General features: G+C 39.7%; 1 protein-coding gene across 1 annotated transcript in view; it reads left to right on the forward strand.

The window, feature by feature from the left end:
• Positions 1 to 13580, forward strand: part of LOC122791740 (calsequestrin-1-like) — a 214951-nt gene that overhangs the window by 149683 nt on the left and 51688 nt on the right. The window contains exon 7 of the mRNA XM_044059648.1: positions 12278 to 12323. Within this exon, the coding sequence (XP_043915583.1) occupies positions 12278 to 12323 (46 nt within the window). The remainder of the gene's footprint in view (positions 1 to 12277; positions 12324 to 13580) is intronic.

Raw genomic sequence — 13580 nt, forward strand, 5'->3', positions numbered from 1 at the left:
TTGATGTTTCAGTGTTAGCACATTTGATATATTCTCATGGTTTGTTCAGCTTGAATCTATTTGCCAATATTTTTCTGGGGTGCTTAGATGTCTTGTGAAAATATATTCTGCTGCAGTCTGAATCATTTACTCTTACTTTTTGTACATTTGGTTCTGTTGTGTGGAAGAGTTAGCACTAGACCACATTGTTAGGTGACCATGTATTTCGCAATAAATACCATGCTCTGAGATCCTTTGTCCAGTAGAAAATAGAGGGCAGAATACTAATGTTGTACTGAACAGGTTCTAGTTGCGGATGCGTTATCATTTTTTAATGCAGTTGTACCCAAGTTCCTCTAGGTTTATAACAGGAATATTACAGTACCTGGTCAACACTGTCTCCAGTTTTTCCAGGATCAATGGGGTTACCATCTATCAATTTGCTATTTATTTTTCATCACCTGGTTGCCCAACTTGAGGGATGTACACCAGCTGGGCACACTTTCACTGTTACTATTTTGCATTCCCACTTGTGATTCATAGTCTCCCTTCTGGTCATTGTTGTTTTTTTTGTCCAGCTGCTTCAGGTCTCTCCTTAATAAAGAGAGTCTCTCTGTTTTAACTTTTATTTCCTTCTATATGTAATGCACATTTGCATATTTGTAGATGAGTCACGTTTTTCCAGGGATTGTGGTCATTGCATCAAAACATTTTCCTTCTAGCAAAGCCATTAGATCCTGTAATTTCATTTTGACTAGTTCATAGTCTGATGTGTGTATTAGATTCTGTCCATCCTAAGTCTTGTCCATTTTACCTCATTAATGTATAAATTACCACTGTTCTTTCTTCTGGCTTTGTTTTTAGTTCTAATCACTGATCTGGTCTTGGTCTCCCTACTTGAATTGACGTCGCTCTAATATGATACATTAAAGGACAGGTTGCGTACTCCCTGATGCTTTGGTATGCCTTCTTCTTACCATTCTTGGGTTGTTTTCATACATTCTAGCAAAGCTAATAGACACTTTAATTTAGACAAAACCTACCATTATACTCTTGCAGACTAGTGTACACCTGTGACACTATACGTAGATTCTATAGTTATCTCTGAGGTCAAAGTTCAGAGCAACAACATTTCATTGGCCAGAAATGAGAGCATTACCAGACTGTGCACTATTGAAGTATATATAACTGACTCTTTGCCAAGCAACTAACTTTATGGAAAGACAAGTTGTATGACAGATACAATTTATATCACATTTCTGATGTCAGCTGGACACATGTTAATACCTGAAATACATGGTGATAACACTGAATACTACGTAAAAAGTGTGGTCACTCTTGTGTCATGCAGGGTAAAACAATTGTCTTTATAAATGGCACAGAATTTGAATTGAAAAAAAAAATAATAGTGGTGCCTTCATGATTTTTGGAAAAAAAAACAAAAATTGAAAGGTACAGAAGGTTTATTGATCATACAACTATACATGTCTAGTGTTAAATTATGAAAAAAATAACTTTGAGGCAAAGTGAATGACATTGCTGAGTGGATTTGCCCTTTATAATAGCATATATGTACCAACATCATAACAAGCATGTAATGTTATCTCTTTAAAAGAAGTAACTCTGTTCCATGATACATATCCTCTGGGAGCTAATGTGGTTCACCTGCCCTTTATTCTTGGAACCATCTGAAATAGACTGGGTCAGTTTACAGGTTTTGAGGTGGTAAAGAAAGTACAACAATTTCTGCCCAGTCTGATATGCGATAAGCTACTTTATCTCTCTCTCTCTCTCTTTAAAGACATTTCAACATGACGGACAGCATTACTTCCTCCAGATTGTCTCCCTGAATGCTGCAGAACTGCAACCCCCACTCTGTAATGCACTATTCTGTGACCGCAGCATCCCATCATCACTTAAAACTGATTACTTAATTATGCTTTGACATTAATGTCTTGGGCCAGCACAGGATTTAGTAATGTCTTTGTGTGTGTGTGTGTGTGGGGGGGGTTGGGGTAATGTATGCCCTCATGGATTAGTTGTGATTGGCTGGTGCATCTTATCTGGTAAGTGAGACAGCTAGAAAGGTGCTTGGTGTGACATCTGGACAGAGGAAGGAGGACAAGGAAACCTGGTGGTGGAATGAGGAAGTACAGGAGAGTATACAGGGGAAGAGGCTGGTGAAGAAGAAGTGGGATTGTCAGAGAGATAAAGAAAGTAGACAGGAGTATAAAGAGATGAGGTGCAGGGCAAAGAGAGAGGTGACAAAGGCAAAGGATAAGGCATATGGAGAGTTGTATGAAAGGTTGGACACTAAGGAGGGAGAAAAGGACCTGTACTGATTGGCTAGACAGAGGGACCGAGATAGGAAAGATGTGCAGCAGGTAAGGGTGATAAAGGATAATGAGGGAAACGTACTCACAAGTGAGGAGAGTGTGTTGATCAGATGGAAAGAGTACTTTGAGGGGTTGATGAATGAAGAGAATGAGAGAGAGAGAGAGAGAAGGTTGGATGATGTGGGGATAGTGAATCAGGAAGTGAAGCAGATTAGCAAGGAGGGAAGTAAGGACAGCTATGAAGAGGATGAAGAATGGAAAGGCTGTTGGTCCAGATGCCATACCTGTGGAAGCATCGAGGTGTTTACGTGAAATGGCAGTGGAGTTTTTAACCAGATTGTTTAATGAAATCTTGGAAAGTGAGAGGATGCCTGAGAAGTGGAGAAGAAGTGTTTTGGTACAGATTTTTAGGAATAAGGGTGATGTGCAGAGCTGTAGTAACTACAGAGGGATTAAACTGATCAGTCACAGCATGAAGTTATGGGAAAGAGTAATGGATGCTAGGAAGGGAGGTGATGATTAGTGATCAGCAGTTCAGCAGTATGGTTTCATACTGGGAAAGAACACGACAGATGTGATGTTTGCTCTGAGGGTGTTGATGGAGAAGTATAGAGAATGTCAGAAGGAGTTGCATTGCATCTTTGTGGACTTAAAGAAAGCATATGATGGGGTGCCTAGAGGGGAGTTGTGGTATTGTATGAGGAAGTCGGGAATAGCAGAGAAGTATGTAGGAGTGGTACAAGGTATGTATGAGGGTAGTGCGACAGTGGTGAGGTCTGCAGTAGGAGTGATAGATGCATTTATGGTGGAAGTGGGATTACATCAAGGATCAGTTCTGAGCTCTTTCTTATTTGCAATGGTAACAACACCAGAATAGTAATAACCAAATGGTCAACTACCGTCAGCTATGTTTATATAAGCTAGCGAGAGAAGCACAGCTCGGACTAAAATAATGCTTCAAATTACTTTAACATTAATGAACATATCTAAATAAAAACGAACAACTGAGTTAAGTGCTTTCATCTGCTACAATGCAGACTTCATCAGAACAGTTACAATGTATCAGTACACTCCATTTAAAAACTATTTGGCGCCAAAAATGTGCTTCACTATTTAAAGTGCAAGTGCCTACATTGTTCTTATATAAACCCTTTTAAAAAATTAATAGCCTTCGCTCAATATGTTTCAATACATAAATAATTGACAATGTTTGACTAAATATAATACATGTAAATGATCTAAATTCATAAATAAGCATATAATAAAACTATTAGTAAAAACTGCTTAAACATGCTACCATAATCAATGCATACTAAATAAGAATTAATGAAACATAAAAAATGTATTAAATGAATTTTAACAATCATATACTATTGCAGTTTGTACTATATTATCCACAACTATTTACATAAACTGTGGTGTATGTATATACTTATTTCAGCTCCAGAAATGGTTTTATAGATATATAATCATTTAACCCAGGTTCCCTGGTTGCATCAGTACGAATTTGCCAAAGTGTCTCCCTTTTACTTAATAATGCTTTAAAATTACCTCCCCGGGTACTAGGATATACCTGATCAATAATAGAAAATGTAAAACTATGTGCTTCATTTTGTTTTTTTATGTGCCTATAAAGTGCATTCTTAGTGTCTTCTGTCCTTATTTTATATAAATGGTCATATGTACGTTTACGGAACTGTCTCTCCATTTTTCCTATATAAAACGCAGGACATATTTCACATTTTGCCAAATAAATGATATTTCTCATGTTAACTCAGTTGTTCGTTTTTATTTAGATATGTTCATTACTATTAAAGTAATTTGAAGCGTTATTTTAGTCCGAGCCATGCTTCTCTCGCTAGCTTATATAAATATTGCTGACGGTAGTTGACCTTTTGGTTATTGCTATTCTGGTGTTGTTTCTGTTGATTGATACGAGAGAGTCGTAAGCTATGGAAGGTGCATGCGGAGAGACAGAGTCTTTATTGGACAAGGAAGAAGTGTTATCCTTGAAGGCTGAAGTGAAATCTTTGCGAACAGAGGTATCCTGCTTGTTAGAGGTAGTGGGGCGTATGCAGATTAATGCTGGTAGTGACCGAAGTGCGTTGGTGGAGAGAAAAGAAAATCCTATACCTGGTGAAGGGGTTTCTATTTTAGCATCTACACAGTACCAGATACCTAATGGTCAGGGCGAAGTCCAAAAGAGTGGTACGTCGATTAAAGAACAGCCAGCACACCGGAACACTATAAATAATTTAAGTGCTACATCTGATAATGAGCTTACATTTGATTTTTCGTTGTTTAAAGTTGATGACGAACGAAATGGTGCTCGTCCTAAGTCTGCATTGTAGCAGATGAACGCGCTTAACTCAGTTGTTCATTTTTATTTAGATATGTTCATTACTATTAAAGTAATTTGAAGTGTTATTTTAGTCTGAGCCGTGCTTCTCTCGCTAGCTTATAAAAACATAGCTGACGGTAGTTGACCTTTTGGTTATTGCTATTCTGGTGTTATTTGCAATGGCGATGGACTGGTTGACAGATGAGATCAGACAAGAGTCCCCGTGGACTGTGATGTTTGTCAATGACATTGAGATCTGTAGTGAGACTAGGGAAGTAGAGGAGACCCTGGAGAGGTGGAGATATGCTCTACAGAGGAGAGGAATGAAGGTCAGTAAGACTAAGACCCTATATATGTGTGTGAATGAAAGGGAGGATAGAGGAATAGTGAGGATACAGGGAGTAGAGCTGGCAAAGGTGGATGAGTTTTAATACTTGGGATCAACAGTTCAGAGTAATAGCAAGTGTGGAAGAGAGGTGAAGAAGAGAGTACAGGCAGGGTGGAGTGGGTGGAGAAGAGTGTCAGGAGTGATTTGTGACAGATGGGTACCAGTAAGAGTGAAAGTGAAGGCCTACAAGAGGGTAGAGAGACGAGCTATGTTACATGTTACAACTGTCCAACTTAAGTTGACCCTCTAATATACTGATTCCTAATCCTGTCCACCTTCGTCACACCCAGTGCAAATTTTAACATCTTTAACTCAGCCACGTCCAGCTCTGACTCCTGCCTTTTTGTCAATGCCACTGTCTCCAACCCATATAACATAGCTGGTTTCACTACCCTCTTGTAGACATTCCCTTTCACTCTTACTGGTACTCGTCTGTCACAAATCACTCCTGACACTCTTCTCCACCCACTTCACCCTGCCTCTCTTCTTCACCTCTCTTCCACCCTCACCATTACTTTGAACTGTTGATCCCAAGTATTTAAACTCATCCACCTTCACCACCTCTTCTCCTTGCATCCTCACCATTCCTCTATCCTCCCTCTCATTCACACACATATATTCTGTCTTAGTCCTGCTGACCTTCATTCCTCTTCTCTCTCTAAAGCATATCTCCACCTCTCCAGTGTCTCCTCCACCTGTTCCCTACTCTCACTACAGATCACAATGTCATCTACAAACATCATAGTCCACGGGGACTCCTGTGTGATCTCGTCTGTCAACCTGTCCATCACCATTGCAAATAAAAAAGGGCTCAGAGACAATCCTTGATGTAATCCCACCTCTACCTTAAACGCATCCGTCATTCCCACTGCAGACCTCACCACTGTCACACTACCCCGGTACATATGCTATACCACTCTTACATACTTCTCTGACACTCTCGACTTCCTCATACAATACCACAACTCCTCTCTAGGCACCCTGTCATATGCTTTCTCTAAGTCCACAAAGACACAATGCAACTCCTTCTGACCCTCTCTGTACTTCTCCAACAACACTCTCAGAGAAAACGTAGCATCTGTAGTGCTCTTTCCTGGCATGAAACCATATGAGCACATGGAGTAGAAATAAGGCAGCCAGAATCAAAGCAGTAGAAAAGTGCACAAAAGGAAATATCAGTAGTTATATCTCATGTGTCATGTTTGGCAATGAATGTAATGCAAATAATATAGGATAACAGCTGAGAAGTTAGTTAGCCAGGTATAAATCATATGTCACTGCCCTGAGCATAACCATTGATGACACAAATCAATCTTCCATAATACCTGAAATGCGATTGCACTTAAAATATCCATTTACTATATAATGCTATGAAGGAAGCAATCATAAACAGCACTAAAATATGTCAAAAATATGGATATTCTGTGAAAATGTGGACAGTTGGGTGCTATGCCTTCTGACTACTTGGAACATTATGTTTCTACATATGATCACCAGTTTCTGAAATATACAAGAAATAAGCTTTCACAACAAACAACCGACCAAAAATGGCAAATAAATTTACTTATTTATTTTGTGAAGAAGTTCTGTATTAAATTAAAGGGACAAAACCAGTTACAAATATTTATTTTTGCAGAGTTTCCTTGGCTGCCCTTTTTGGTTGTTTGAAGTTTTTTTTAGCACTGCTTTGCATTTTTTAAATAAGCTTTCACAACTTACATTTTTTCTTGCTGTGAGTGGGGAGGAGATAATGATGCTGCTGCCAACAGTATTATAGTGAAGTTTGAAGTGTGGAGTGAGTGGACTGGGCAGACTTCTCAAACACCCCACAGACACAACTTTCCTGTCTAAACACTAAAGATAATTGTCATGAGGTGCAGAATTTCAGCTTCTGTCTCTGGTGCACTGCTAAATCTATGCTGAATGGTTATCTCAACTAGCCGATTAACCAATCAGCTTCAAGAAAGTTGGAAACAACATAGAACTAAGGGATTACATTGTAAACTCCAGACATCTGGACAAAGTCCTTTATTTCTGGACAATCCAGAAATAAACAGACCGATGTTCATTACATTTCTTTGGTAACTCAGCGTGTTATTGAAAACGTCATGTTGTGTCACCTTTGACAAGCATGTCATAGGTTTGCCATCACTGATAGATAATACTGCACGGCATAGTTGATGGCCAAAGTGGTTCATCTACCCAACTCTTCTGCTGATAGTCACTGCCAAGAGTCTGTGCTGCTGCCTAAAACTCCATTCATGAGTGAATTTGAGGTGGAAACACCCAGTATGTTTTTGGGAGGTGGAAGGAGTCTCACAGAGACACATGGAGAACATGCAAACTCCACCTAGGCATTGTGTTGGAAGTCAGAATCAAATCTTGTGCACAGGAGATGAACACCTTAACCATTATGACCAAAGACCTGGTGAAGAAGATTTGGGACAGACAGGAAGAAAGCAAAAGGAAATGAGAGTGTCCAGCAAAGACTATATTGATTGTGTGGGAGAAGACCTGTGGCAGTCAAGCATGACTGTAGAAGGATTGTATGGGAGAAGACCTGTGGCAGTCAAGCATGACTGTAGAAGGATTGTATGGGAGAAGACCTGTGGCAGTCAAGCATGACTGTAGAAGAAATGTGTGGGAGAAGACCTGTAGCAGTCAAGCTTGACTGTAGAAGAAATGTGTGGGAAAAGACCTGTGGCAGTCAAGCATGACTGTAGAAGAAATGTGTGGGAGAAGACCTGTGGCAGTCAAGCATGACTGTGGAAGGAATGTGTGGGAGAAGACCTGTGGCCGTCAAGCATGACTGTAGAAGAAATGTGTGGGAGAAGACCTGTGGCAGTCAAGCATGACTGTAGAAGAAAACAGGAGAGTGGCACTGAAGCAAGAGATGGTGACAGTTGGTGTCACACTCCATCCCCAAGTAGAAAAATGGGACATAAGGGGGTTGTTGGTGATGATGATGATGTTCACTGCAGTTCTTTGTTATCATATCAAATCTATAAATGCTTTCTGACTGCTATCACTTCCTTTTATGTTGACATTCTTACATGTGGAACATAAATGACTTCATTAGTTGACAGTCTTTGCACATCTAGATACTATAAACAATGACTCAACTTTTGAATGTAAATATTTCTATGCACTTTGGCTAAAATCATTGATAAAAACAATCTGTTCTAAATAGATAAATAGGCAAATAAGCATGTAAACAAAATTATAAATAAATAATTGTAAAGCATAATTTTCTTTAATATAGAAAAATTTAGAGCAAAAATAAAAACATGATACATGTGTAAGTATTAATCAGGCTTGCTAATTAAAGAAAGCAATGTTAAATAAACCTCTGTAATTTACAGTCTTAAAATCTATACAGCATGCATACTGGAATATATTTGAATAAGGCCATGCACGCAACACACAGACACACACGCAGAAACAGAAACAGACATGCATAAATACATACACACAAATACACACACACACACGCGCACACGCACACACACACACACACACACACACACACACACACACACACACACACACACACACACACACACACACACACACAAACTCAGAACTTGAAGGAGTTTTTATTAAGGATCACAACTACACATACATTTCAGCTGCTAGGCAACAACTGCCTTTCATCACAAGATATATGCTGCACACTTTTCTTTATGTTTTTAGCTAACTTAGTAGATAAGAGAAAAATGACTATTTTTAGCATTACCCTTGAAACTGAAATCATATTAGTCTAAAACTGTTTGCACTCATCATTTGAAATATTTTTCTTTTGATTAAAGAGAAAGGTATCCGCTTGAAAGATTATTTTTTAAAGGAGAACCCTCTGTCCATCCATTTTGTCCTTCACTTTTCTGGGTGAGGGTGACAATGAAAGGGAGCTGATCAGGTCAGACCAGACTTCCCATCCCAGAGACAATCTCCAGTTTATTATGTGGAATCCCAGGTAAAATACTTCTAATGCAATGGACAGTGTTTGATACATCTCCAGTGGGAAATCTCCAGGGGACATCCGCCATGTTGCCCAAACCACCTCAGTTGACTGCTGTTAACCCAGAGAAGAAATGTCTCTGCTATTGAGTATGTTATTTACAGTTTCTGAAAAGCATCAGATGCTGAGGCAGAAAGAGCAGAGAGAGAGTTTATCTTTCTGTGACATTCAGTTGGATTGAGGTTACTCTCATATTTACTGACAAAAACTGCAGTTACATAATACCTTACTTGGGTTTTGTGACTATCTACATTGTCTTTGTCATAGGTTCATAGGTTCATAGGTTCATACTAGGCTGTCTGCCCTAGGGCATTTATAAGCCTAGCCAGAGTGTGTTTGGCTTTCGCCACCCATTTTAAATTAATTTTGCTATGCCTTTTTTTGAGGTTAGTATACTGTGCCTCTGTTTAACAGTGACACAGAAGTGATAGCCGGGGTAAACCTACGATCTCCCATCCACTCATCAAGATTCCTCTTGAAGAGAGTCAATGTGGGACTCTGCCTAACCTGGACTGGGATTTTATTCCAGAGTGAAGGGAGCCTCTGGGTTATGAATCTGTCCCTCCAGCATGTCCTATTTATTTCAGTGCTGAGGTTCAAGTCTCTCGAGCGCATAGCTCGATGGGATTTAGATTTTCTGAGGTGCAGCATGTCCATTAATTCCGGGTTGGACATGGCTTTATACGTCAGGCACAGATCGCCTCTGAGCAGGCGGTATGCCACTGAGTAGAGCTGGAGTTTCTTTAACCGGGCAGCATATGGCATCTGTTTGAGCCCTTTGATCCTCTTGGTGAGGTACTTTTGGGGTCTTTCCAGTTGCTGCAGGTGTCTGGTAAGGTACATCCCAAAAGGGGCATTGTACTCAATTATGGGCCTGATGAGGGATGAGTAAAGAGGTATGATGACCTCCCCTGATCTAGATGTGAATCCCTTCATGATTAGGTGGGCTATATAAAATGTTTTTCTAACCACTTTGTCCACGTGGTTGTCAAATGAGAGATTGCTATCAACTTGGGTCCCCAGGTCCCTAATTACTTCTTCTGTACTTAATGGATTACCACCTATGTGGTAATTTGTGGGCACTTTGTTTTGCCAAAGGGATGACTATACACTTTTGGCATTTAGCTTGAGGCCATGGCTCTGGCACCAGTTGTCTGTTTCTATGAGGCCCTTTTGGAGGATGCTTGTGTCGGCTGGAGAGTTGATTATGGCGCCCAGTTTGCAGTCATCTGCGAACTTGGTCAGCCACATTCCTTCCGTGTTGGCCTGTACCGCCGAGAAATATATACCGAACAAGAGAGGTCCCAGGACTGAGCCTTGTGGGACGCCACTTGTAACTGGTTTGGAGTCTGACATGGCTCCAGCAATTCTAACCATGTGGGTTCTGTCCTTGAGCCAGTTTGCAACCCATCTAGTGACATAGGGATTTATATTTAAGCTGGTGAGCTTATCTATAATGCCTGAGTGGGGTATTGTATCGAAGGCTTTTGCGAGGTCCAGGTAGGCTGTGTGGACCACCTTCCCTCGTCAATGGCCTTGGTGACTGTTTCAAAGAAATCGACCAGGTTTAAGAGGCAGGATCTGCCCTTAACAAAGCCAAACTGGGTAGGATCCAGTGTCTGTAGGTCCCCAATATCTTTATTTATGAGGTCCATGATGATCCTTTCCATAGCTTTGCAGACCAAGCTAGTCAGGCTTATGGGGCGATAGTTTCCAGGATCCGTTGAGGCACCACCTTTGTGGAGAGGGACCACTGTTGCTGTACGCCACTCTTTGGGTATATATCCTGCAGTAAGGCTAAGATTGAACAGTAGTTTTATGTTTGGGTTTAGCTCTTCTTGGAGTTTATGTAGGACGCAGCCCGGGACACCATCTGGTCCCATTGATGCTGTGTTTTTTGCTTTGGAGAGTGTCATTCAGCTGGGGGTTGCAGAGTCATTGTATCTCACACATTTAAATAGCTTTGTTTTAAAAGAGGAGTAGTTTTTTTCAGGGTATAGTACATTGGTAGTCTCAGGTGTCCTTAACAAGCCCTTTGGCTTTCAGCGCACCTTAGACATTAGACTCCCTCACCATGTTTTGTGGTTCATACATAACTACTAGGCTAGCTGCCAATTTCCCTAAGGTGAGAATCAAACCCTTTACTTTGTGTCTGTGAGGTAAATGCCTTAACCATTATGCCATATTTTAATGGCCACATAGAGCAACAGAGGTCTAGCAAATGATTATATGGAGAACCCTACAATTGGTATGCACTGCACAGAGGAGTGTGCATGCTCTGATGACACCCCCAATTCATGCCTCCATTGTACAGCTATTGTAAGTCAGCCTATTGGTGAGGAGATGAGGTTTTTCCTACAGCTGTGATTTTGTTATCAGACAGTCATGGTACAGTGTATCTGAATGTGGAACTGCAACAACATAGGTTCTAGAATATGATAACCTGTTTTTGGTCTGCTGTATCCTTGACCAAGTTTAATAATTACAGACCTTTGGGCAATGCACGTGTTTGATGCCCACCAAGGTTGTAGCTCTGACATGACTGAAAAGCCATCATGATTGTGCTATAGTGCAGACCTATCTACTGCATTTCATTTAGTGTTTAACGAAGCTACTGCGCCATATGGATAAAAGGAAGGACATGCCTCATGCCTCACTCATGTGAAAACCCTCTCGTCTGTTGCATTTATAAACTAATCCAAGCCATGCAGCTTTAGTTCACCTACATTGGAGGAAAAGCCTATGGCTATAAATATTGATTTATATTAGCCCACTGGAATATGCATGCAACAACTCAGAAAACACTTCTATAGCAGGTGCTGTCATGTCTACAACCTTTCTGAGAAAGCTACCTGTGCAAACTAATGTGACATAAGCACTATATGCACATTTTTTTGTAATTTCTGATTATTTAATTAGTTCAGTTTCTCAGTCAATTTTCAACCTACATAAAGAATAAACACAAAGATACAGACAAGTATAATGCAGAGGAGAAGCTTTAAATGTATCTGCTACTGTTATAGTATGAAACACTCACTGAATTTGTTAGCTATGAACATTACAATTTTCTGCTGGGTGCCCATTTCAGTTGTTTATATGTTTATCTATATTGCTTTAAAATTAACACTTTCTATGTTGGGAAAATGTTTAAGTATATTTTTGAGTTTTAGAAGCATCTGGAAATTATTTACTAGTATACTTTTATCTATTTCCAGGCCAACTCTGAGGAAACTCCAACACGACAGCATGTTTGAGACCTGGGTAAGACAATTTCTATGCTGCGAATATTGTTTATGCCAAAGTATAAACTGGACAGATGGAGATTAGAAAAAATGAAATTAACAAGGTTCTTAAAGGCCTTGATAGACATCACTGATTAATTTAAAGCATGACCAATTTCATTTAATATTGCTTCATTGTTTCAGTGAAAGAAATTTATTTTAATCTTCTATTGACACAAATCTTGTCTCATAAAAAAAAAAAAAAAAAACCTGCACAGATGAGTAGCACCAAATTAATTTTTGAACATAGTCTATTTGTTATCAGTATTGCATCCCATCCACTTTTAACTTCATTTGTGTCTGACTTAGTTCTTTCTTTCATCCCTTCCACCAGTGATCTGACAGTCAACAATCCCACCACGTCTTTGCTTTTCTGTATGATCAAGTACCTCCCCTTGCAACAGATGATTCAAACAAGGTCTCAAACAGAAAGTTCTGGCAGGAAATTAGAGACAGAATAAAATATTGATGTCTAATATAACTCAGCATTTAAATGACCAAAATACTGGACTAATTTTTGGTGGCTCAATAAGACAATACTATTTTTTAAGAATAATTCCTTGACCTGAGCATGCATTAAATCAAAGCTTAGGAGAGACATCTGACATAAATATAAACTGACCAGGTAGGGTACCACAGTGAAAATGCATGGGAAGTACAGATGTGGCAAAGTGGCAGATGTGAAACTAATAAAAGGTAGGGAAGGAGCTTATGAAAATTCAGAGAACATGAGTAGCACCCAGAGGGGTTCCATCCCAAGGTTTTAGAACGACTGACAGTAATACTTGGTGAACCCCTGGCAGACATGTGCAACCTCTACTTATAAAGCAATGTAGTACAGAACAACCACAGGATTGTGATGGTAGTGACCTTGTAGTATAGAAGACATAGAGGATTTTAATGTTAGTGACCTGATGGCACAGTGAAACTAAAGAATTGTGGTGTTAATGACTTTGCAGGGTATCAAACCCAGATCACCGTGGTCTTGACAACCATGTCGAGCAACAAAAGTGGAGAGTTTTGTTGTAATGTCCATTCTTGCACAACAGCAGAGGTAGAAAGAATTTGGGAAATCACAATCTTGCAATATCCCGTTTCTAGCAAGGTGAAAATAAAGGATAATATTGCATATGGAAAGCTAATGAAGGTCTGAAATGCTGTTTCATTTTGTAGATGAGTAACAGCAATGCTCCATGTAATAGAAGTCTTGGGGATTTGCTCTGATGCAGTTCTTTGA

This window comes from Protopterus annectens, chromosome 17.part0 (genome assembly GCF_019279795.1).
Source record: "Protopterus annectens isolate FY-2018-M chromosome 17.part0, PAN1.0, whole genome shotgun sequence".
NCBI lineage: Eukaryota > Metazoa > Chordata > Ceratodontiformes > Protopteridae > Protopterus > Protopterus annectens.